Source organism: Sminthopsis crassicaudata, chromosome 3 (assembly GCF_048593235.1).
Source record: "Sminthopsis crassicaudata isolate SCR6 chromosome 3, ASM4859323v1, whole genome shotgun sequence".
Classification (NCBI taxonomy): domain Eukaryota; kingdom Metazoa; phylum Chordata; class Mammalia; order Dasyuromorphia; family Dasyuridae; genus Sminthopsis; species Sminthopsis crassicaudata.
Genome location: NC_133619.1, coordinates 330,873,328 through 330,900,013, shown reverse-complemented (window position 1 = coordinate 330,900,013; position 26,686 = coordinate 330,873,328). Strand labels below are relative to the sequence as shown.

At 38.1% G+C, this 26,686-nt stretch overlaps 1 protein-coding gene across 4 annotated transcripts in view; it reads left to right on the top strand.

Moving 5' to 3' along the window:
• The first annotated feature begins 7,272 nt into the window (after positions 1–7,272).
• PARP9 (poly(ADP-ribose) polymerase family member 9) overlaps positions 7,273–26,686 on the top strand; it is a 46,930-nt gene continuing 27,516 nt past the window's right edge. Inside the window, exons 1-4 of one of the 4 annotated variants that reach the window (XM_074301392.1) lie at positions 8,572–8,732; positions 10,667–10,732; positions 22,554–22,587; positions 23,041–23,840. In XM_074301392.1, coding sequence (XP_074157493.1) covers positions 23,046–23,840 — 795 coding nt within the window. In that variant the 5' untranslated portion in view covers positions 8,572–8,732; positions 10,667–10,732; positions 22,554–22,587; positions 23,041–23,045. Of the gene's footprint in view, positions 7,345–8,571; positions 8,733–10,666; positions 10,733–22,553; positions 22,588–23,040; positions 23,841–26,686 lie in introns of those variants that run through there. The other 3 variants (XM_074301389.1, XM_074301391.1, XM_074301393.1) reach the window with 3 other exon arrangements.

The window sequence follows — 26,686 nt, the reverse complement described above, 5'->3', positions numbered from 1 at the left end:
CTTCCCCACTTCACTCCAATCTTCCAAGATGATCTTCCTCAAGCTCAGATGATCAAGTCATCCTCCCCCACTATAAATTCTAATGGCTTACTATTTCCAAGACAATTATAAACTCCTGTTTGGTTTTTTAAAAAACCTTCACAACTCAATTCCTTTCTACTCTTCTACTCTTCTCAAATATTACTTACTCATCTTCTTTTACTTGTCTAGCTTCACTGGCCTTTTTGTTTCTTAAGTACAACCCTGCATCTCCTGACTCAGCGCCTTCTCCAGATGTTCCCCATCCCTCCCTTCTCACCTCTGCCTCTTAGCTTTCCTGGTCTCCTTCCAGATTCAGCTCAAATACCATATTTTGAAGGAAAACCTTTTCTGCCTCTCAATCAATCTTGAAAACTTTATGCTTAGGAAGGTCTTCGAAAACATTCCTAAAGTCACAGAATCTTAGAATTTTTAGAACTTCCAGGGAACTTTCCAGAAATAATGCATCCAAATCCCTAATTTTATAAATGAGAAAACTGAAGCTCAGCAAGGAAAAGCAGGAAGATACTTAAAGGGACAGAGACAAAAGCTAGAAGAAATGGGAATATGTTACTCAAAGATAAGAAAAAGGAAACTGGAAAACTAGAAAAGTATAGAAAGATAGAAGTCTATGAAAAATAATTCCTTTCTCTTCTTATTCCCTCCTTTCGCTTCCTCTTTTTTCTTTCCTTCTCTCTTTCCCCTTCCTTTTCTCCTTTCACTTCCTTTTTTACTTTTATCTTTTCTCTCTCTCTCTCTTCCTTCCTTCCTTCTTTCAACACTGCAAGTCCAGAAAATGGATAGGACTCAAAATAATCAGGTCAACTTAATATTAGTCATGTGTCACTCAGATCTTCTGTTTCAGTTTCCTTTTTCTATAAATGAGAGGTTTCAATTTAGATGACCTACAAGACTCTGTTAACAGTAAATGTGTGATCCCTTGCCCTTCCTGAACTTAAGTTCCTCAGATACTAGTCAGGCAATTTGTGGTTAATTTTTTTTTTTTTTTTTTTTTTTTTTGCTACCCTGGGAAAAGAAATCTGTAAAATGAGTTTTTAAAAAATTTTGTTATATTGTTCCTTCTGAAAAATTCCACTTTTTCTCTGAATTATAAGGAAGAGAGGAATTTGTTCTCACCTAAACCAAGAGTAGGTGGATATGGGTGGGGGGGAGCAGGAATTCAACTTCTGGAAATTAAGTCTGGGACTAATAGAAGCTATCTCTTGGGGGGTGGAATTGTTAAAGATGAAAATTCTGGTGAGGAAGAGTCAGAGTTCTATTGTGATTAAAGATCTATAAAATGGGTTCAGCAATATAAGCAAAGAAAAAAATGCCCTAGGGATAAAAGGTCTGTTCTTAAAAGGCCTAGTCAAGTTAGGGTGTGGTGGGAAGGGATTCTGGTGGGAGAAGAAAGGCTCTGGATGCCTAGAATTGATGTGTGCTAAAGAACTATCAAACTGTGCATACCCTTTGATCCAACTATGTCTCTACTGGGTCTGTATCCCAAAGAGAACATAAAAAAGAGAAAAGGACCCAAATGAGCAAAGAATGTTTACAACAGCCCCTTTTGCAGTGGCAAGGAACTGGAAACTGGATCAATTGGGGAATAGCTAAATAAGTTATAGTATATGAATATAAGAGAATATGATTGTCCTATTAAAAATGATCAGCAGGATGATTTCAGAAAGGCCTGAAGAGACTTACATGAACTGATGCTAAATAAAGTGAGTAGAACCAAGAGAACATTGTACACAGCGGCAACAAGATTATACTATGATCAATCCTGATGGACGTGGCTCTTTTCAGCAGTGAGGTGATTCGGGCCACTTCCAATAGTCTTGTGATGGAGAGAGAGTTATCTGCATTCAGAGAAAGGACTGTGGGGACTGAAGGAGAATAATATAGTTTTTCCACCTTAGTTGTTGTTGTTTGCTTGCTTGTTTTCTCTTTCTCATTTCCCCCCTTTTTTGATCTGATTTTTCTTGTATAGTATGAATCTGTTTAACCTACATTGGATTACCTGCTATTTAGGGGAAGTGGGGTGGGAAGGAAAGGAGAAAAATATGGAATACGGGTTTTTCAGGAATTAATGCTGAGAACTATCTTTGCATGTGTTTTGGAAAATAAAAAAGCTATTATTTTTTTTTTTTTGATTATGTGAGTTATTACGAGGCCTATTGACTACAAGGAAAAAGAAAAATAGCAGAGAGCACCTGATGGAATTTTGAAATGCTTAAATCTATTCCAGATGGAGCAATGTGAAAGTGAAATGTCACTCACAATTACTGCTTATGTTGATATTCTAAATACTAACAAATGTTTGTTGGTGCTACTAGAATTAAAGAAATGGTAGACAGATAGGTTGCTGCACATGGGAGTCAGAAAGACGTGAGTTCAAAACCTTCATCATATACTTACTATATAATCCTCTGCAAAAGGCCTTACCTTTCACTCTCAATTGTTTCATCTGTAAAATGGAAACAATAGTAGCCCTCACCTCACTTTTAGTGTTAGATCTCTATTTGTAATCCTGTGTTAGTTTGAAAATTTTTTTAAATTATTAAAAAAAATTAATTTTTTATTTTTAAAATTATTCCTCTATTTTTTTGTGTGTTTTAAGTTTTATTGGCATATTACCGTGGATAATAGATCCTAGTTATTTTAAAATTTCGTTTGATTTTTGTTGTGAGAATCAAGACATGGAACAATTCTTTGGGAAAGTTAAAGGCTTACTATTTAGCGATTATGATGACTTTGAATTGCTAGAGGGCACTATAGCATAGCAGACAGCATCAAGGACCGGAGAGAAAAAAAGATGTGGGTACTGGAATGGACTCTCTCACTCCCCCTCTCCTTGTCTCCCTCTCCCTAACTTCTTCTCTCTCTCCACCTCTTCTTCTTCTCCTCCTTCCCCCTCCCTCCTTCTCTCTCTCTCTCCTCTTTCTGTCTCTCTGCCTGTCTCTGTCTTCTCTCTCTCTCTCCCCTCTCTCTCCCTCTCTCTTCTCTCTTTCTCCCTCTCTCTCCTTTTCTCTCTCTTCTCTCTTCCTATCTCCCTCCCTTTCTCTCTCCATCTCTTCCTTTCTCTCTCTGTCTTTTTTCTCTCTCTTTCTCCTCTTTCTGTCTCTCTGCCTCTGCCTCTGTCTCTGTCTTCTCTCTCTCTCTGTCTCTCTCTCTCTCTCTCTGTCTCTGTCTCTCTCTTTTTCTCTCTCTTTGTCTCTCTCTCTCTTTCTGTGTGTGTGTGTGTGTGTGTGTGTGTGTGTATCTCTCTGCCTTTTTCTCTTAAAGGAAGTTGTTTTGATTCCTTTTGTTTGTACACTGCAGTAATTTCCAGATGTTTACCTACACACACACACACACAGAATTGAAATGTCCCACATAACCAACACAATCCATTAAGCAAATCATCCATCTGAAAAGACTTTCCACACTCTCCTGTATTCCCCCCTACTCTCCACCAACAGGAGGGAGTGATTTATTCTGTATTCTTCTGCACCAAGATTGTCAATGATAATAATTCAGAGTGCATCTTTCTAGTAGTATTCTTTTCATTGCTATTTGTGATAGGACCAGTATCTGCAAAGTTCTCCTTCCCCCATCATACAGGTTAGATAGTTCTTTTCCATAAAGGAAATGCCCAGGCTTTGATTGGTCCAAGATTAGGCTACTTCTTTTACAAAAAGAAAAGAAAATTATGGCTAAGATTTGCCTGACCCAAAGAGGCTAAGACTGAAGACACTTAGCTGTGGTGGCAGTTTCTAGGTGGCCTCAGGCTAAGTCAGGTCCTGTTTACCTCAGGGCATGACAAGGCTTGCCCACATAGATCAAGTCCCTTCAGACTAGATTAATGTCCCAAAACCAAATGTCACAGCTCTCCCCCAGTGACCCTTCCTGGAATGATTAAGACATTTCATATGGAAATGAGGAGGTTCAGTCAATCAGAGGTATGTGTTGTATCCCTATTGAGTATCCTTAATATCTTGGTTATATAAATCTCCAGTTAACTGTTGAATGGCATATGTGTATCTTATTTATTTCTCGTATCAGACTTAAACCCCCAGAGGATCAGCTCTGAATCAAGCCCAGCCTATGGCAGGGACACAATCTTGTCACCAGGATTAAAGTCGAAGGAGAATGCAAGTACAGATAGGATGATCTGAAGACCAGACACTGAATCTGGCACATTCTGGCCACGGCCCTTCTGATAGATCATGGATAGATCTATCATTTCTGATAGAAATAGAAGGGCTCCATTGTGGAATAGTGATGAGCTTGTGGGTAGTGTGAGAAAAGGTTGGCAGAGAAAGAAAGAATCAGGACTCTTATTCCATATTTTTTCACAGTTATAGTTAATCATCATGGAACATCTAAATTGTCAGCATAAGAAAGATTTGAGTAACCTGGCACAGAATGCTCAGTGACTAGAGAAAGAACTCTTATCCTTCTAGACCAGTTCAAGCAAAGGAGGGAGTTGGCAGTCAGAATTACTAACAGACAAGTTATAAAGGTGAAATCCTTATGGGGGCAGGGACCAAAAGACTTCAGACAGGAATTCATTGACTGAGGATGACAAATATAGTTTCTGCTGCAATGGCTTCACTGAAAAGTGTGCTACTTTTGATTAAGATTAGGTTAGATGACATGAGATTGAGAACGGAAGTGAGAATAACTCTTGTGAGCTGGTGGGAAGAAAGTCTGGGTCTAATTCTCTTACTGCCCCACAGAGCAGAAGATGGGAGGGCTTTCCAGCAAGAAAGAAATCAGAAAGGTTACAAGAGGAATTTAAACTGCAGCTTTAAGATTCACTAGGGCTGCTAAGGGTACCATCAGGTGAGCTTCTGTGAAGACCCTATCTGAAGTAGAGTTCTATTGGCCTAATAAGCTCTCAGAAGACTGACTCATAGAACCCACTCCAGATGAAGATGGCTCCCTATCTTTTCCAAGGTGGCTAGATTTAGATCTTTTTCTGTCCTTAGCTTCTTAAAAATCAATTCCTACTGAAGTCCCCTATGGGGATCTTCAAGGAAAGTTCTAAAATCCTTAAAGGAAATAGAGTAGAAGCATATACCTTCTCTTACCATGACCTTGGATAGCCTATTACCAACCTTCTCAATGGGCAATTAGGTTGTCTTCTGGGTGGAGCTCTTTCTGAATGGTGTTAGCTTCCAGCTATGGGTTATCCTATTATGCAAAGTGTAGAGGGATGAGAAATTTGAACAGGATATCAGGACAGTGGTAGTTAGGGTAAACATTATTGTCAGTAGAAATAGGTACACTAGAGGAGGCATGCCATACCCACTAACCTACTAGGTAGGCAAGAAGAATTATGCCATCTTTGTATGTGGTTCTTGAAATATCAGCCTATAGGATGAAGTACTAATAAAACTGAATCATGAGAGCTAAGCAGTAGAGACCATTCTAAAGCATCTCTTTTTAAATTTTTTTCCTAAAACATCTCTTAAAGCCTACACCCCATTTAGATATACCAACTTGCTAGACATTGGCTGGAAGGCTACTATCATAATAGAGAAACTTTAATGAGTCCTTAATTGAGGTATGATAATTTCCAGTGGGAGCGGTTGGATTATAGAAAAGCAGTTTCTTTTTTGTGGGAGAATGGGGGGTTTTATTGCCTTAGTCAAACTGAGATCTGTTGAAGACCTTAGCTTTAAAAAGCCAAGGTCTCCATGGCATCCAGAGCCGTCTCTTATCATCTTGATGTATATCTGGCCACTGGACCCAGATGGCTCTGGAGGGGAAAGTGAGGCAGGGAACTCGCACATCCTCCCTTACTTAAATCCAATTCACTTGCATGTCATGGCATTACTTCTCTGATGCTTCACATGGTCCTCTTCGAGAAGGATAGACAAGCAATTTCCCAATCTAGTGCAGACTAGCTTGACTCCCCAAAACAGTGCAAACAACAAATTATGTCAGCTCAGGGTAGAGTTTCGTTCTTGACATGTTCAAGGCCTCCTCCATACTCTGGATCCAGTGTTTTTGGACACTATGGCAACTCAAAAAGACAAGTTCTAAGAACTTCATTCCTTAACAGAATGGGTATACCTTTAGTATCTTTCTCCAGGATCACTTGAACTGTCTCTATTATTGAGTGGGAAGAAAATTGGAAGATTGGTGATAGAAACTTAACCTAGACAGAAGAGTCAGTCTACTAATAAGCATTTCTAAACACTTACCATGTACAGGTCTTATACATACTGTACTAGGAACACTATTACAAAGAGAAACATTCTCTGCATAAAAGGAACTTATATTTTAATGGAGGAAGATAACACCCAACAGGAAGTAGGAAAGGGGGTGGGGATAAAGATCCTATAGTATAGTCCAGAGGTAGAAAAAGTCCATAGGGAAGACAGGAGAGGAATAAGATGTGGTCGACCTGGTGCCCTCCTCAACTGAAAGCTCTTAAAAGAGCATTAAATCAGAAGTTTTAATTCCACCCATAGATAAGTAAATTCGAGGTCTGGAACAGAATGAATGTTCTGGGCATGGAAGAGGAAGTTCAGAGTGAAGAAGTCTGGAGAGACATGAGCCAGTGACAGCTGGGGCCTTCCTGAATGCTGTTATAAAACAATATCATCCTTGCATTCCCTAACCCTATCTAGAAATGAGTGGGCTGAACCTTCTAAATGGAATAAAAATCTTAATTTGTTCATGTATCTGAATAGCAAAGTTGTCTGAAACTATTCCTTTACATTAGCTTCACTCCTCCAATGTCCTGGTTTTTCAATATCCTACTTATCAAGTGATTTGGTTTGTTTTTATTCATACCTTCCTAAGCCAATAAAGTTCTAGAATATTTCTTAGCTTTATATCTGTCTTATCGTCTTTTCCTACTTATGCACTCACACTGTGTCATTCAATCTTAATGTAGGAGTAATTAAAGGTTTATCTATTTTCTTCTCTTCCTATGTCTATCTTTATCATCTGTATCTGGAGTGTCACTGCACCTGAACCTCAGATATTGCCCTGTATGAGGGACAAGTAATCCTGAGAAGATTCAGGGTCGAGCCCAGTTAGTTAGTCAAGGTTCAGGGAATACGGTGGGTAGTGAGAACCCAGACGATCCAGACATAATCTTGTCCCTGTCTTCCTGCTCCATCCATCTACCCCATGGAGAACAGGTCAGGTCTTCTTCCATTGGCAGTTCTCTTTTCCACTGGGATGGTTCAGCCAAGTTCCTCACAGAGACTGGCTCTGTAACAGTAGAAAGTGAAATTACACAACTCTGATGAATGTATACGGATCTGGTATAAAGAGGAGGATCCCTTACCTTCCTTGGTGGCCACCCTGAGTTCCTGAATGAAGGTGAGAGAGATCACTTAGCTAATCCACTGAAATAGAGGCAGACACTTAGAAGAGTTCTCTAAAGGGATAGAAATTTATCCCTCCAATAGGGATGGCTAGGTGGTGTGCTGTGCCATAGTTTCCTTTTATTGTCCTGCCTCAGTTTCCCTGAATTGTTCTGCCTCAAAACCCTTGGTTGCAACCCTTTCCCCACTTCCTGATTATTAGGACGATATATTCTAGGACTGGCTACTCTAAAGTTATAAATTGTAAATGTTTAATCTCAGATAAAGGGGAGTTCAGATATCCTGATTCCTAAATCCCCCTAAGTTATCAGAACCTGTCAGAACTGCATGGATGGGCCCTTCCTGGAAATTCCCCCACTCGCCAGTGTTTGGACTCCACCCAGTGGAGTTCCTTGCGCTTGCCTTTCTCTCCTCTGCTCATTCGGAGCCATCTCTAAATCATTGGAATTTTGAGACGAAAGTCCAATTTAGCCCTGGAGACCGAGTGGATTCTGCTCTGCTTCCAGACTATCCCAAATATAATATTAAACCCCAAAATATATTAAAAACTCTCTGATGTCTAACTTGCCTCAGTTCCTCCGGCATTACAATGCTGGGGTCAGAATCAGGAAGAACTGAGTTGTAAAGTGATTTCAGACATTGACCAATGGCAAGCCACTTACCCTCGGCCTTAGCGTCCTCAATTCTGAAATGGGGATGATAGCTGCACCTACCTCCCGAAGTTGTGAGGATTCAATGAGACAACATTTGTAAAGCACAGTGCCTGGAACATAGTAGGATTTGTATCAATGCAACTTATTTCCTACTGCTCCTTCTCCTGGCTCAGGTGGGCTCCATTTCGGTGCTCTATCCCAGTTCACCCTGTCTCCCTCTTTTCTCCTCATTCCACGCGGGTCTCTGTCTTCCAAGTGGCTTCCCCAGTCCCTTCTTTCTCATATCTGTCTTTCCAAAAACCAGCAGCAGCTGCCTTCTGAGGGCCCGGCTCTGGCCGTGCACTCGCCTCCCCGGACTGTCGCGGGCTCTGGAGATACTTTTACAGTTTTCTCTCCTGTCTAGAACAGTTCTCGGACGCCCGGACCAGAACCGGGTACGGTGGGTTGTGGGCAGCCCAGTCAGGGCCCGCAGGGCATGATCCGGACAAGTAAGCGGAGGAGCCGGAGCTACTAAGTTTGTCCCGGGATCTGGAGGGATTGGGGAGCCGAGAGGGCAGAAGCAAGGGCTCAGTCAACACCCCCTCCCAGAGCCTTAACCCAAATTCCGCCTCCGCCCACCCTGCCCCTCGGAGATGATTCGAAAACTTTCAGTTTCGTTTCACCGATGCTCCTTTCTTATTCCCCGTCTCACAGTCCGTTTCTCTAGTTATTGCAGAGACCACTACTTCAGGTAAGCAAAGGCTGTGCTGGGTTACTCTGGTGGGAGGGAGCCCCCTTTCCCCCCTCCCCCCCCCCCCCCGCCACAAACACATCTCTCAGGCACCTTCTCCAGCCTCCCCGCCTCGCCCTCCCTCTCCCTCCCCCTCCCTTTTCGGATTTATACATCTTTTGGACAAGGACCCTGGGTCTCTTCCTTTAGGCTGGTGAAAGAACTTCGAAAATGGGATCAGCTTTGATTTTAGGGTCTCTTGACAATTAAAGCTGTCAAATTTCCAGAAAACGTGAAGTCATGAAAATCACAAACTCTCATGGCCTGATTTTTAAAAAGACAGCACGTACGTTTTGGTAGACTATCGTTCTGTATTCTATGGAGCTTTACAAAGCTTGTCCAGGCACCTTTCAGTCCCAAAGTTTTAGTCTCACAGGTTCATAGATTTATATCTAGAAGAGACCTTAGAGATCTTAGCTGTTCAGTGCCTTAATATTGAAAAGGAGGGGAATAAGACTCGGGGAAGTTGTGACTCAGAAAGGTCCCACCGGGAGGGCAATAAACATTTATATGGAGCTTACCATGTTCCAGGCACTGTGCTAAGTGCTTAACAAATATCTCATTTGATCCTCAATTTAGAGGTAGGTGCTATCATCTCATTTTACAGTTGAGGAAACTGAATCAAACAGAATCCAAATATCTTGCTTAAGGTCACACTAAAGTCTGCATTTGAATTCGGGTCTTCTGATACCAGACTCCGTGCTCTATTCACTCTGGGACTGAGGAACTGAGCTGCAATTTTCAAATCTAGGCCGCTGGATTTCAGTCAGTACTATCCACCTAGCCCATTCCCACTTGTTGTTGGCACTCCCTATCCTGGGCTTTTGACCAAGTGTCCTAGGTTTTTCCAAGCGATAAAGTCTAGGAACAAAGGAGATTTTATTTCTGAGAGTGTTTACTTCTGTTCCTTGGAGATCTATTCCAGGAGAGAAATCTATCCATGGAGTCTCAGTTTAAAAAAAAAAAAAGGCAAAAAAGAAACCCAGAGCAAATTCTTCCTTCTTTTGTGAAAAATGCCTCTATTGTGAAATAGTCAGCAACTATGTTTTGCTTTTGAGGGGCTGCTAGATGGCTGGTGGAAGAGAACTGGACTTTGTCAGGATTACTCATCTTCCCAAGTTCAAACAGTCTAGTTAACTAGACCCTTTTAGCTGTGTGATCCTTAACCTTATCCCCATCAGCCTCAATTTCCTTATCTGTAAGATGAGCTGGAGGAGGAAATGGCACATCACTTTAGTATTTTGCCAATAAAGCACCAAAGAGGGTCATGAAGATGTTAGACATGACTAAAAAAATGATGGACGGGATTGCAGAGACCATCTGGTCAAGGCCTCTGTTTTACAAATGATAAAAACAGACCTTGGAGAAGATGGAGGAAGATTACACAGTGAGAAGGTGACAAAGCCAGTAAGATCCTCTTACCCCAAATCTAGTCTGCTTTTCACTGTGTGACTTGTGTGACACTTAACACCAAATATTTTTTGTTTCCCTCTTCCCTTCCCTCTCCCCAATTTTTAGGTAGAAAAAATTAAAATATATTTTATATTTATGTATCCTCTCTGCTCTTCCCTGCCCCCACTAATTGTGTTTTTTAAATTGCTACCCAAAAATAAGTCCTGAATTAGAATGAATGAATTTGAAAATTCAGCCCAACCTAATTTCACAACATAGATTTTTTCATATCAATGTTCCATTGTCTCTTTACTCTTCTCTCTTAGCCCCAGTGGTCATCTTTACAAAGTTAATGATCAAAACAATTTTATTAATTTTTTTCTTTTTAAATTCCAGTAGAGCCTTCACTTTGAGTCAGTATTTACTTGTTTAAAATTTCAATTATTTTATTAATTCCTTTTGTTTTTTAAGTTAACACAATAATATGGATTTCACTCCTTTAGCATATCTGGAAACTGAAATTTGCCAAGCCAAGAGAAATATTTGCTGCTTCTTCCTTCTGTGACACTGTAAGTACTTCTACGGTTAGTGACAGTGAAAATCTTTAAGAAAAGCCAACAACCATCTTGTTATGAAATACTACAGGTACACTTTTGTTTAAGACATTCCATATAATTACTTTTAATTGACTTTTATCATTTTAATCTCACAATCATTTTTCATTATATTCTCTCTCCATAAGAACTTGGGGAAACATCCTCACATCTTTCTTTAGACAGTGAATCCCAAATCTACATCATTAATCCTGACCCCAACTAAGGTCCTATCACTTTTGTGATTGGCGTGAACACTATCTAGAACTATTCTATTGTTATCTCAAACTCAACACATCCATATTAATAATCTTGGCCTTCTGTGGTAGATCACCATCCAGGCCATTTTAGGCACTTACTAAATTCTTGTTGATTTTTGACCTGATACTTTCCTATCAAGTAACCAGCTCTGAGAATTTTTGGTACCCAACCATCATGGTCTTTGATTATTTTCCTTCTAATACTCCACAGGAAACTTGCTTTCTGCCAGGGCCTGATCATAAGATCAAAGATTTCAAGGTACAAAGGGCTGTAGAGATCACTGCTTTCCATATGAAAATGGAGGTTTAAAGAAATTAATAAATTTGTCAAAGCTCATATAAGTGAAGTAAATGGAAAAGCAGGAATTTAACACCGATTTTCTAACTCTAAATTTGACTCAATTTTAATTACAGTTTAATTTTTTTTTGCAGTTTAATTGCAATTTTAATTTTAATTTAATTGTGAGCAGGTCCAACTAGACCTTAAATCTGGAACTAAAAAGAGATAATACCTAGGTTTTATATAAGTATTTTAAGGTTTGGAAAATGCTTTACATAGATTTTCTCATTTAATTTCCAAAACCCTGTTATATAGGTGCTACCATTTTGTAGGTAATGGAAACTGAGGAGCAGTTAAGGTTAAGTGACTTGTTCAGGGTCACACAGTGTCTGAGGCTCCATTCAGTTCCCAAATTCTGCACTTTAATCTACTCTACTACCAATTTGCCCCAAGGTTGTCACAGAGAAAGTTAAAAAATCAGAACATCAGATAAAAGAAAAAGCAAACATTTGCATATAACCTCTGAATAATTTATTATTTTTCTGGTGATAAATTTAAAACTTAAGGAAAAAACCATATTGTAATTCATCCATATAAAGGATGTTGATCAGTGATGATTGTTTACTTTCTATTCATTTGTAGAACTGGATGACTTAATGGCAATGGCAACCTTTGATCTTGGTTATAAATGCAAATATTTACATTTAAAGATTCTGGGAAATTTTTTTGAGTTGACAAAAAATTGCTATTTTCTCCCTCATACTTATTCCTCCCAAACCCATGAGAGAGACTCCTTGTAACAAAAATGCATAATCAGACAAACAAACAAACAAAAAAAAGATCTTGCCTTGATCATGTCTCATTCTCTAGAAATTTTTAAATGATTTTAAGTCTTTGTTAGTTTAGTTAAGTCTGTCAGATCTGTTTATCTTTACAATGTTATTTATTGTGGAAACTGATTGTTCTCACTATATTCTTCAGTTCATACAACTTTTCTCCATGCTGGGAGATTTAGAAGATGGCCCTTTCCATGATAGCAGGTCTATATTTGTATAAATCATGAGTGTAGATCCATATGTGAGAGTTGTTTCCACTAGTGTGACTTCTGGCAACATGGCTTTACTGAACTATAAGAGAACTAAAATCCCGGGCTCTTCTTACAGATCATGACATTTGTTGTTGTTCAGTCTTTTCAGTCACATAGGATTCTTTACAACTTCATTTGTGTTTTCTTGACAAAAGTCCTAGAGGTTTTTGCTATTTTCTTTCTTCAGCTCATTTTACAGATGAGGGAACTGCAGCAAACAAGGTGAAGTGACTTACCCAGCTAATAAGTGGCTAGATTTCAACTCAGCAAGAGGAGTGTTCCCCTTTCTAGGCCTAGCACTCTATTCACTGCACTACCTTGCTGTTCCAACAAACAACATCTCATAGTTCCTTTTGGTTAGATTATACTTTATCCTCTGAATGACACGTTCCCATGCTATGTTTGAAGAAGGCCTTTATTCAAACAATACAGTTAGTCGACAGAGACAGAATTCCTCGGGGGAAGTCCCTTACTTGTCACATGAAATATCTGAATAGGGAAATATATGTAATAAGCAGTCACAAAACTAGAATTATCTACTCAACAAAAGGCCCAGTGCAGGCAATTGTAATTTAATCAACACAATTTAATTTACCAATTAGCAAGTGACTTGATCTCTCTGAGCAATTTGGTGTAGTGGATTAGTCACTGAAGCCAGAATCAGTTTGGATCCTGATTGGTCTGCTACTAGTTAAATATGTCATAATTTTAAGTATGATGTTCTGAGTGCTTTGTGTCCACTGTTTCCATCTTCTCTCTCTCTCTCTCTCTCTCTCTCTCTCTCTCTCTCTCTCTCTCTCTCTCTCTCTCTCTCTCTTCTCTCTCTCTCTCTCTCTTCTCTCTATCTCTTCTCTCTCTCTTCTCTCTCTCTTCTCTCTCTCTTCTCTCTCTCCTCTCTCTCTCTCTTCTCTCTCTCTCCTTTCTCTCTCATTCTCTCTCTCTCTTCTCTCTCTCTCTCATTCTCTCTCTCTTCTCTCTCTCTCTCATCATTCTCTCTCTCTTCTCTCTCTCATTCTCTCTCTCTCTTCTCTCTCTCTCTTCTCTCTCTCTCTATCTTCTCTCTCTCTCTATCTTCTCTCTCTCTCATTCTCTCTCTTCTTCTCTCTCTCTCTTCTCTCTCTTCTCTCTCTCTCTTCTCTCTCTCTCTATTCTCTCTCCTCTCTCTCTCCTTTCTCTCTCTTCTCTCTCTCTCTCTCATTCTCTCTCTCTCTTCTCTCTCTCATTCTCTCTCTCTCTTCTCTCTCTCTTCTCTCTCTCTCTATCTTCTCTCTCTCTCATTCTCTCTCTCTCTTCTCTCTCTCTTCTCTCTCTCTCTCTTCTCTCTCTTCTCTCTCTCTATTCTCTCTCCTCTCTCTCTCCTCTCTCTCTTCTCTCTCTCTTCTCTCTCTCTCTCTCATTCTCTCTCTCTTCTCTCTCTCTCTCATTCTCTCTCTCTCTTCTCTCTCTCATTCTCTCTCTCTCTTCTCTCTCTCTCTTCTCTCTCTCTCTCTTCTCTCTCTCTCATTCTCTCTCTCTCTTCTCTCTCTCTCTTCTCTCTCTCTCTCTTCTCTCTCTTCTCTCTCTCTCTTCTCTCTCCTCTCTCTCTCCTCTCTCTCTCTTCTCTCTCTCTTCTCTCTCTCTCTTCTCTCTCTCTCTCTCTCTCTCTCTCTCTCTCTCTCTCTCTCTCTCTCTCTCTCTCTCTCTCTCTCTTCTCTTGCTCTCTCTTTCTCTGTCTCTCTGTCTCTGTCTGTCTGCCCATCTGTCTCTTTTTCTCTCTCTCTCTCCTCTCTTGACCTTGTAGGCAATTTCCAGCTACCTCTAAAGTTTTTAGGACTTACATAGATCTTCTCATTTAGAAATGGAACTATTTTAACTCATTAAATCCATTAAGTCCCTTATGATTCTCTTTTATGTTTACCTTTTTATGCTTCCCTTAGGTCTTGTGTTTGAATGTCAACTGTTCTATTCAACTCTGGTCTATCCATCAAGAATACTTCAAAGTTCCTATTTCATTAAATATCTATCCCTACAACCCAACTCCCACAAGAATTATAGTCAGTTTTACTGGGCAAGTTATTTTTGGTTGTAATCCCAGATTCTTTTTTTTTTTTATTTTATTTTATAATTATAACATTTTTTGACAGTACATATGCATGGGTAATTTTTTACAACATTATCCTTGCACTTACTTCTATTCAGATTTTTTCCCTTCCTCCCCCAACCCCCTCCCCCTGATGGCAAGCAGTCTTATATATGTTAAATATATTACAGTATAATTTAGATACAATATATGTGTGTAGAACCGAATTTTTTTTGTTGCACAGGAAGAATTGGATTCAGAAGGTAAAAATAACAGTTTACATTCATTTCCCAGTGTTCCTTTTCTGGATGTAGCTGGTTCTGTCCATCATTAATCAATTGGAATTGGATTAGCTCTTCTCTATGTTGAAGAAATCCACTTCCATCAGCATACATCCTCGTACAGTATCATTGTTGAAGTGTATAATGATCTTCTGGTTCTGCTCGTTTCACACTCAGCATCAGTTGATGTAAGTCTCTCCAAGCCTCTCTGTATTTCTCCTGTTGGTCATTTCTTATAGAACAGTAATATTCCATAACATTCATATACCATAGTTTACCCAACCATTCTCCAATTGATGGACATCCATTCATCTTCCAGCTTCTAGCCACTATGAAAAGGGCTGCCACAAACATTTTGGCACATACAGGACCCTTTCCCTTCTCTAGTAGTTCCTTGGGGTATAAGCCCAGTAGTAGTATGGCTGGGTCAAAGGGTATGCACATTTTGATAACTTTTTGGGCATAATTCCAGATTGCTCTCCAGAATGGTTGGATTCTTTCACAACTCCACCAACAATGCATCAGTGTCCCAGTTTTCCCACAGCCCCTCCAACATTCATCGTTATTTGTTCCTGTCATTTTAGCCAATCTGACAGGTGTGTAATGATACCTCAGAGTTGTCTTAATTTGCATTTCTCTGATCAATAGTGATTTGGAACACTCTTTCATATGAGTGGAAATAGTTTTAATTTCATAATCTGAAAATTGTCTGTTCATATCCTTTGACCATTTATCAATTGGAGAATGGCTTGATTTCTTATAAATTAAAGTCAATTCTCTGTATATTTTGGAGATGAGGCCTTTATCAGAACCTTTAACTGTAAAAATTTTTTCCCAATTTGTTACTTCCCTTCTAATCTTGTTTGCATTAGTTTTGTTTGTGCAGAAACTTTTTAATTTGGTGTAATCAAAATGTTCTATTTTGTGATCAATAATGGTCTCTAGTTCTCCCTTGGACACAAACTCCTTCCTCCTCCACAAGTCTGAGAGGTAAACCATCCCATGTTCCTCCAATTTATTTATGATTTCGTTCTTTATGCCTAAATCTTGGACCCATTTTGATCTAATCTTAGTATGTGGTGTTAAATGTGGGTCCATGCCTAGTTTCTGCCATACTAATTTCCAGTTTTCCCAGCAGTTTTTGTCAAATAATGAATTCTTATCCCAAAATTTGGGATCTTTGGGTTTGTCAAAGATTAGATTGCTATTTTTATTCACTATCTTGTCCTGTGAACCTAACCTATGCCACTGATCAACTAGTCTATTTCTTAGCCAATACCAAATGGTTTTGGTGACTGTTGCTTTATAATATAGCTTTAAATCAGGTACACTTAGACCACCTTCCTCTGACTTTTTTTTCATTAGTTCCCTTGCAATTCTCGACCTTTTATTCTTCCATATGAATTTTGTTGTTATTTTTTCTAGGTCATTAAAATAGTTTCTTGGGAGTCTGATTGGTATAGCACTAAATAAATAGATTAGTTTGGGGAGTATTGTCATCTTTATTATATTCGCTCGGCCTATCCAAGAACATTGAATGTCTTTCCAATTATTTAAATCTGACTTTATTTTTGTGGCAAGTGTTTTGTAATTTTGCTCATATAATTCCTGACTCTCCTTTGGTAGATATATTCCCAAATATTTGATACTATCGACTGTTATTTTGAATGGAATTTCTCTTTGTATCTCTTGCTGTTGGATTGTGTTGGTAATGTATAAAAATCCTGAGGATTTATGTGGATTTATTTTGTATCCTGCGACTTTGCTAAAATTCTGAATTATTTCTAATAGCTTTTTAGCAGAGTCTTTGGGGTTCTCTAAGTATACCATCATGTCATCTGCGAAAAGTGACAATTTGATTTCTTCATTTCCTACTCTAATTCCTTGGATCTCTTTCTCGGCTCTTATTGCCAAGGCTAGAGTTTCTAGTACTATATTGAATAGTAATGGTGATAGTGGGCAACCTTGTTTCACTCCTGATCTTACAGGGAAAGGTTCTAGTTTATCACCATTACATATGATGTTTACTGAGGGTTTTAAATATATGCTCCTTATTATTTTAAGGAATAGTCCATTTATTCCTATACTCTCAAGCGTTTTTAGTAGGAATGGATGTTGGATTTTATCAAATGCCTTTTCTGCATCTATTGAGATGATCATATGGTTTTTTATTAATTTGATTATTAATATGGTCAATTATACTAATAGTTTTCCTAATATTAAACCAGCCCTGCATTCCTGGTATAAATCCCACTTGGTCATAGTGTATTATCCTGGGGATGATTTTCTGAAGTCTATTTGCTAATATCTTATTTAAGATTTTAGCATCAATATTCATTAAGGAAATTGGTCTATAGTTTTCTTTCTCAGTTTTCGATCTACCTGGTTTAGGTATCAGTACCATGTCTGTGTCATAGAAGGAATTTGGTAGGACTCCTTCAATCCCTATTTTTTCAAATAGTTTACATAGCATTGGAGTTAGTTGTTCTTTAAATGTTTGGTAGAATTCACCTGTAAATCCATCTGGTCCTGGGGACTTTTTCTTAGGAAGTTGGTTAATAGCTTGGTCTATTTCTTTTTCTGAGATGGGACTATTTAGACTACTTACTTCTTCCTCTGTTAATCTGGGCAAGCTATATTTTTGAAGGTATTCTTCCATTTCATTTAAGTTATCAAATTTATCGGCATAAAGTTGAGCAAAGTAGCTCCTAACTATTGTTCTAATTTCCTCTTCATTAGTGGTGAGTTCACCCTTTTCATTTTCAAGACTATCAATTTGCTTTTTCTCTTTCCTTTTTTTAATCAGGTTTACTAAGGGTTTGTCTATTTTGTTGGTTTTTTCATAAAACCAACTCTTAGTTTTATTAATTAATTCAATAGTTTTTTTACTTTCAATTTTATTAATCTCACCTTTTATTTTTTGAATTTCAAGTTTTGTGTTTGTCTGGGGGTTTTTAATTTGTTCCTTTTCTAGCAATTTTAGTTGTAAACCCAATTCGTTGGCCCTCTCTTTCTCTATTTTATGCAGGTAGGCCTGTAGAGATATAAAACTTCCCCTAATTACTGCCTTGGCTGTATCCCACACATTTTGGTATGATGTCTCATTATTGTCATTTTCTTGGGTGAAGTTATTAATTATGTCTATGATTTGCTGTTTTACCCAATCATTCTTTAGTATAAGATTATTTAGTTTCCAATTATTTTTTGGTCTATTTTCCCTGGCTTTTTATTAAATGTTATTTTGATTGCATTATGGTCTGAAAAGGATGCATTTACTATTTCTGCCTTACTGCATTTGATTTTGAGGTTTTTATGCCCTAGTATATGATCAATTTTTGTATAGGTTCCATGAACTGCTGAGAAGAAAGTATATTCCTTTCTGTCTCCATTTAGCTTTCGCCAAAGATCTATCATATCAAACTTTTCTAGTATTCTATTTACCTCTTTGACTTCTTTCTTATTTATTTTGTGGTTTGATTTATCTAATTCTGAGAGTGCAAGGTTGAGATCTCCCGCTATTATAGTTTTGCTATCTATTTCCTCTTGCAGCTCTCTTAATTTCTCTTTTAAGAATTTAGATGCTGCACCACTTGGTGCATACATGTTTAGTATTGATACTGCTTCACTATTGATGCTTCCCTTTAGCAGGATATAATGCCCTTCCTTATCTCTTTTAATTAGATCAATTTTTGTTTTTGCTTGATCTGAGATGAGGATGGCTACTCCTGCTTTTTTGGTTTTGCCTGAAGCATAATAGATTCTGCTCCACCCTTTTACTTTTAGTTTGAATGTCTCATCCTGTTTCAGGTGTGTTTCCTGTAAACAACATATAGTAGGATTCTGACTTTTAATCCAGTCTGCTAACTGCTTCCTCTTTATGAGGCAGTTTGCCCCATTCACATTTATGGTTAGAAGGACTAATTCTATATTGCTTGCCATCCTATTAACCCCTGCTTATGCTTTTCCCCTTTCCTTCCCTTTTACCCTCCTATCCAGTATTAAACTGGTAAACACCACTTGCTTTTTACAGCCCTCCCTTTTTAGGATCCCTCCCCCACCTTAAAGATCCTCCCCTTATTTTACCCCTTTTCCTCGAAATTACTGTATTCCCTTCCCCTTAGCTTACTCCTTCCCTTTCACTTTTCAATGAAGTGGAAGAAGTTTCACCATAAATCGAATATGTCTATTGATACACGCTATGTTCATCTCCCTCCTTTCTTTCTCTCAGATATAATAGGTTACCTTTGCCTCTTCATGAGATGTAGTACCACCACTTTGTATTTTTTTATGATATAATCTCCTTTCCACCTCTATTTTCTAAGACAAATTGTACATATGTTCTTTACATATTTTTTTGACAGAAGTATAGTTCTCAAGATTTCTTTTTACCTTTTTTAGAAGTCTCTTGAGTTCTGTATTTGAAGATCAAACCTCTTATGTAGGTCTGGTTTTTTCATCAAAAATAGATGGAATTCATTTATTTCGTTAAATGTCCATCTTCTTCCCTGGAAAACGATGCTCATTCTTGCTGGGTAAGTTATTCTTGGCTGCATACCAAGTTCCTTAGCCTTTCGGAATATCATGTTCCAGGCCCTGCGTTCTTTTAATGTGGACGCTGCTAGATCCTGTGTTATCCTTATTGTGGATCCTCCATATCTGAATTGTTTTTTTCTAGCAGCTTCCAATATCTTTTCCTTTGTCTGATGGTTCTTGAACTTGGCCACTATATTTCTTGGCGTTTTGATTTTAGGGTCCCTTTCAGTAGGTGATCGATGAATTTTCTCAATGTCTATTTTACCCTCTGTTTCCAAAACGTCTGGGCAGTTCTCTTTGATAATTTCCTCGAAAATGGTGTCCAAGCTCTTTTTTTCCTCCCATTTTTCAGGGAGTCCGATTATTCTCAAATTGTCTCTCCTGGATCTGTTTTCCAGGTCTGTTGTCTTTCTGGTAAGGTACTTGACAGTCTTTTCAATTGTTTCATTTCTCTGGTTTTGCTTGACTCCCTCTTGGTTTCTCCTTGAGTCATTCATTTCTACTTGTTCCAGTCTAATTTTCAATGATGTATTTTCTTCACTCACTTTTTTTATATCTCTTTGTAATTGTCCAATTGAGTTTTTATCTTCTATGGAATTTTTTTCCATTTTATCCATTTTGTTTTTTAGAGAGCTGATTTCTTTTTCCAGCTCACTAATCCTGTTTTCCTTGGAGTTGTTTACCTTTTCCAGCTCACTAATCTTGTTTCTCAATGATTTGATTTCTTTATCCATTCTGTCTTTGAATGCATGGGATGACTTCTCCAGGCTCTCTTGCCAAGCTTCCCTTTCCTTTTCCCATTTCTCTTCCAGCTCTCTTGTGAGAGCCTTTTTTATTTCCTCTATGAGGTTCTTTTGTATTGAGGAGCAGCTTATATCCCTCCCAGGGGATACATCTGGGGACATTCTGTTCCTAGTCTCCTCAGCATTTGAAGTCTGCTCCCTCTCCACACAAAAGCTGTCAATGGTTAGAGCCCTTTTGAATTTTTTATTCATTTTGTCAGAATCAAAGAAAACAAACTGACAAGAGAAGTAATTGGTCTGTTTTGCGGGGTATAGGGCTGGATGTTATTAATGGGCTTCCTCTACAGACTGGGGATAGGGCAGCAGAGAGCCACTAACAGAACAGCAATGACTGTACTGAGTCTGCGCTCTGAGGCTCTGAGAACGCACCGAGTCAGTCCAGGTGGGGGTTGGGGGTGGCCGGGCTCTGAGAGATGCTGGCTTTCTGGGGTTTTAATCTTCACCTCCGGTGTTTACACCCTCTCCGTGGCTCCTGGCTTGCTGCCAAGACGGAGCATCCACACTGGGGCAAAAGCCCTTTCACAGAAATGGCAGGGATCACACCCCTCCCCCTCTGGTCTGAGCTGTGTGAGCTGCCTGTCTTGCTCTGGCTGTCTGCCCTCAGTCTGCGCCCAGTCTGATTGACCCTCCCCCGAACAAACACAGACCTTTTCTGGCGACTTTCAAGGATGTCTTCTCTTGGTGATAATTTGTGGATTTCTTTCTGGGTCAAGCATTAAGTCAGAGGCTTGTCATGAAGTAAGTTCTGAGAGAAAGCGAGGAGCTCAAGCAGCTGTCTGCCTCCACGCCACCATCTTAGCCAGAAGTCCGTAATCCCAGATTCTTTTGCCTTTTGGAATAGCAATTCAAATTTTTTTCTAAATATTTTTCAAAATATATGCAAAGATAGTTTTCAACATTCACCCTTGCAAAATCTTGGGTTTCATATTTGTCTCCCTCCTTCCCTACCTCTCCCTTCCCTTAGACAGCAAGTAATCCAATAAGTTAAACATATACATTTTTTCTAAACATATTTTTACATGGATCATGCTGTACAAGAAAAATAAGATCAAAAAAGAAAAATAATTAGAAAAAAAATAAGCCAGCAAACAACAACAGCAATAACAAAAGATAAAAATGCAATGTTGTGATTCACATTCAGTTTCCACTGTAATTGGCTTGAATCACCTCATTGTTGAAAAGAGCCAAGTCCATCACAGTTGACAATCACATAATTTTGTTGCTGTGCACAATGTTCCTTTGGTTCTACTCACTTCACATAACATCAGTTCATGTAAGTCTCTCCAGGCTTTTCTGAAATCATCCTGCTGATTGTGTTTCTTTTTTTAAGAGAGCAATAATACTCCATTCAAATATAGAACAATATATATTCATATGCCATAACTTGGTGGATTCTTTCAGCTTCTGCTTTGCCCTTAAGTCATGAGATATCAGGAGAGTTTTCATCTGTAATTCCTTGAAATATGATGTCTGGGCTCTTTCTTTGATCATGGATTTTAGATAGTCAAATAATTTTAAAATGATTTCTCTTCAATCAATTTTCTGTGTCAGTTGTTTCTCCAATGAGAAATTTCACATTTTCTTCTATATTCTTTTCATTTTTTCACTTTATTTTGCTGTTTCTTGGTGTCTCATGGAGTCATTAGCTTCCACATATCCAATTCTAATTTTTAAGACATTATTTCTTCAGAGAAATTATGTACCTCATTTCCATTTAGCTAATTCTTTTTTTAATGTTATTATTTTCTTTGATGAATTTTTTGTGCCTCTTTATTCTTGTTATTCTTGTTTTTACGATCTGTTAATTGTCTTTTGATATTTTTCTTGCTTCTCATTTCTTCCCCCTCAGTTTTCTACTATTCTTATTTGATTTTTAAAATCATACTTTTACTTTTTCTTTAGCTTCTCTAGGAAAGTTTTTTAGTCTTGTGCCCAATCTACATTTTTTTTTTCTTTGTGGTTTTGTTTGTAGCTATTTCCACATTATTATCTTCCAAGTTTATAATCTTGATCTTTCCTCTCATCAACTGTTATTTTTTGTTTGTTTGCTCATTTTTCCAGTTTATTTCTTAATTTTGAACTTCATGTTACAGTTGTACTCTGCTCATCTGGTAGGGGACACTCTTTTACACTTTAGGATTTTTCAAGCTGCCACTGCTGCTCTGATCTCTAAAGGTTCACCCGTGGTATTACTGAAGGATATGTTATGGGCCAGTGCCCACCTCACTATCACCTTTCCTTCTGACTTCCTACATTGTTTTGGGCAGGAAAATGCATTATTTTAAGTTGTTTGGAGGGGAATATTGAGAGAGCTTTGGCTATAATGCTTCTACTACTCTACTGTCTTGATTCTGCCTCAAGCACAGTCACTTACTCGTAAAATGCTGAGTAAATGTGTGAATTTTATTGGATTTTTATTGTTTATGAACACTACTAATTTATGATCATTTTCTCTAATTTGTCTTTTCCCCCCACATTTGTTTGAATCATACAGTGCTCCAAAACAGTTGTTTAGAATTCAAAATCAGGTAAGAGGGTTTCTCTTTTAAAAATTCTTTGTGCATTTGTCTTCATTGAGGAGAACTAGGAAGTAGAATGTTCACTACAAATGCTTACTGACTGTGCACTTGAAAAGTTCTTATTAAGCAACCCCTAAGGAGTGAAAATGACTGGACCAAGGATTCTTATGTATTTTTCTTTTGCTTAAGGCACCAGATCAAGTTTTCTGTGTTTACATAAATTATATCTATTATAGAAGCTTTCCAGTTGTTATCACCATACTTCTCAAGTGTGCATATTAAAGTGACCATTTTATTTGCAGAAGTAAAGAGAAGGATCTTGTTGTGGTTACAAGAAGGTCATCTCCCTTCTACAAGTAGGGAACACAGTTTTTAGATTGAAAGAAGATTAAACTTCACTTGAACTTATTTCTATTGAAAAACTGGCTTACCAGTTCATTTCCTGTTTTGTTCTTTCCATAGGTCTCATGGAACAGAAAAGTCTACAAATTGCCATTGGCAGTGATCACTTAAAAATCTTGAAAAACTGTGAATCTTTGTTCAGTGATGTTATCAATAAGAAGTTTCAATGTACCTCTAACCTGAAGAGTACAGTGGATTCTGCCAAGGTCTTCAGGACAATGTTATCTTCCCAAATAGAGTTGTCTGTCTGGAAAGATGATCTCACCAGTCATGCTGTGGATGCTGTGGTTAATGCTGCTAATGAAAACCTTAGCCATGGAGGAGGCCTAGCCTTGGCCTTGTTGAAGACAGGAGGGCCTGTTATTGCAGAGGAGAGTGAAAACATAATCAAACTTTGTCAGAAAGTGCCAGTTGGTAAAATAGCTGTAACTAGTGGAGGCCAGCTTCCCTGTTCCGAGATTATTCATGCTGTTGGACCACAGTGGAGTGTGATAAATCAAGAAAAGTGTTACAGTCAACTTAAAGAAGCCATTTTAAATATTCTGAAATATGTAGTCAGTGGATCTTCTGTTATAAAGACAGTGGCAATCCCTGCAATAAGCTCTGGGATTTTTGGTTTCCCTCTGAATCTGTGTGTAGGTATTATTGTGGATACCATTATGACCTTTTCTGATTATCAAAGAAGCAAGATTTTAAAAGAAATCCACCTTGTGAGCAATGAGGAACCCACTGTGGCTGCATTTAAAAGAAGCTGTGAGGAATTTCTGTGGAGAATCACATCAGCAGCTCCACCTTTAGCTTCCATTACCCTCAACAATGTAAAACTCCAGATTATAGAGGGATTCATTGAGAAACAGCAGGTAAATCTGGGGATCCTCAGGCTTACACCTTCTACTTTGAGGGCTGTTAGCTAGCAAGTATTTTTGGACACCAATTTGCAAAGCTCCTACAAAACTCGGGGAAAAAACAAAGAAAGGGAAAGAATTAGTTCCTCCATAGAGATATTTACAGCATAGAAGATGGGTAGAGTAGGGAAAATCAAGCATAATTATAACAAAGAGCAAGAGAATAGTGCTCAAGAAATAGAAAATGAAAGAGTGTAAAATCTAATGGGTATATATTAAAGAGATGTGAAAAAAGAATCAAATTGAGAATAGTTAATCTGGAAAATTTCAAAGAATTGACAGAGTTGAATCTTGAACAAGAGGATGCATTTGACAAGAGGATGCATTTGACAAGAGGAAGGCTATCCCAGATGGGGAAAATACCTCTGTAGAGGACAGGGAGAAATAGATATGTATTATGAGAGGGATCAGCTTGACTAGAGAAGAGGAGCAAGTGTGGGAATTATCACTTTTAAATGATACTTCATTTATGCAAAAAAGTGTCTGATCAACATATTACCTATACTAGGTGTTGCATGAAATAGAGAGGGTGGCTTAAATATAACTATCGTGATCAATAAAAGCTAATCCTCTTGGGCATTATATTTGACGTCCTTAGAAACTAGTCAGCTAATAGTCATTAAACGTTTATTAAACTTCTATTGTGTACAAGGAACCATACGAACTGCTGGAAAATGCAAAGAAAAATCAAAGACAATTCTTGCCCTCAATGAGTTTACAATCTAAGGGGAGGAGTATCACATACCAGTAATTGTGAACAATTAAGGATAAATTTCCCTGTGTACACAAAATGTATCTGTGAGACCTTTCAGTTTCTTTTATTGCATGGCTGGAGTATAACTACCAAGATGGGCCATGTGGAAAGATGGTATTAGGAAAGAAGTGAGAAACTATTCTCAGGCATTTCAGAACTTATGAAATGCCCAAAGGAGATTTAGTTCAAGGATGATGATTCTGTATGAGATATTAGAGATCACTGCATCCAACTCTTCCATTTTACAGATGAAAGGACAAGGCCCAAGGACAAACAGATAAGGCCCATGATGCTCATTATATTAGGTCTTGAGTTTTCAACTCTAGAGCTGGCACATTTTCCATTGGAATAGGATCTGGCTGATGAATTTGAGAACAAGTGTTATCTTAATATTTCTCCTCATCATTTCTTTTTAGCTCAGATAGTTGTGTCTGGGTGATTTCTAAGCCAAATGAATTTAATGACTATTTATGAAACTTGAGTTGAGAAACTGCTGTCCAAACATCTTGCTATAGCAGCATATAACGTTCTTGGTAGCTTTCCAAGAAAATATAGGCTCCAATTTGCATTTAAGAAAGAAAGGATTTTTATATATATTTGAAAATCCATAAACAGTGTAAAGAGAGCTGGGAATTCAAGTTAGGAAAATGTACTAACTCAGTGCCCTTGAGTAAGCCATTCAGCTCCTCAGTACCAAGACAGCCTGATTATATATTTCAGATTAACTGCCAGTCTGCATTTTTTTTTTCAGGGAGTTTCCACACTGGGAATTCTCAAGTCTGATAAAATCACAGATCTAGACCAAAAAATATTTTTTAAAGAACTATATTCATCAAAGTTTATTAACTTTCAACCATGCACAGAATATGATACTAAGAATGAATAGATATGTAGACATGGCTCTTGCTTATTGGAATTTGCAAATTTGGTATTTAATAGTATTTTATTTTTCCAAATATGCACAAAAATAATTTTCAACATTCACCTTTGAAAAACCCTATGTTTGGAATTTTTCCCTTCATCTTTCCTTCTCCCCTCCCAAGACAGCAAGCAATTTGATATTGATTAAACATGTGCAGTTCTTCTAAACATATTTCCCTGTCTGTCATACTGCACAAGAAAAAGAGATCAAAAGAGAAAAAAAACCATAAGAAAGAAAAAAACAACCCAGCAACAAAAAAGATGAAAATTTATGCTTTGATCCACATTCAATTTCCATAGTTCTCTCTTTGAATGTAGATGCCACTTTCCATTCTAAGTCTATTGGAATTGCCTTGAATCACCTCATTTTTGAGAAGAGACAATTAAATCCATCACAGTTGATCATCACATAATCTTCTTGTTATTATGTACAATGTTCTCTTGATTCTGCTCACTACACTTAGCATCACTTCATATAAATCTTTCCAGACTTTTCTGAATTCAGCCTTCTTGTCATTTCTTACAGAACAATAATATTCTGTAACATTAAGATACTATAACTTATTCAGCCATTCTCCAAGTGATAGGCATCTACTCAATTTTCAGTTCCTTGCTATTACAAAAAAGAGCTGCTACAAACATTTTTGCCCATGTGGGTTCTTTTCCCTTTTTTATGATTTCTGGAGACACTGCTGGATCAAAGAGTATACAGTTTTATATAAAGGGCTAGAACTGAGCAATGCACTTGGATAATGAAGCAAGTGAGACTAATTGCCAATTGGAAGGTTCCCTATTAACTTGTTTGAAGGTTGACCCTCCCCAGCTGTTCTGTGCTGACTTGATTGGTGGGACAAAGAGGGGCAAGTGATGTGTGTGGGAGGAGTAAGAGGAGGAAGAGGAATTGAGACACAGACGCTGAGTCAGTTTCTCCTGCGTTTGAGGGAGGAAGGTGTGTGTGAGATTGCTAGATTTAATCCCCTGACCTTGACCATAAAAGATCAAGAATAAAGACGTTTGGGGTAGCTAGGTGGCGCAGTGGATAGAGCACCAGCCTTGAATTCAGGAGGACCCGAGTTCAAATCTGAACTTAGACACTAAACACTTCCTAGCTGTGTGACCCTGGGCA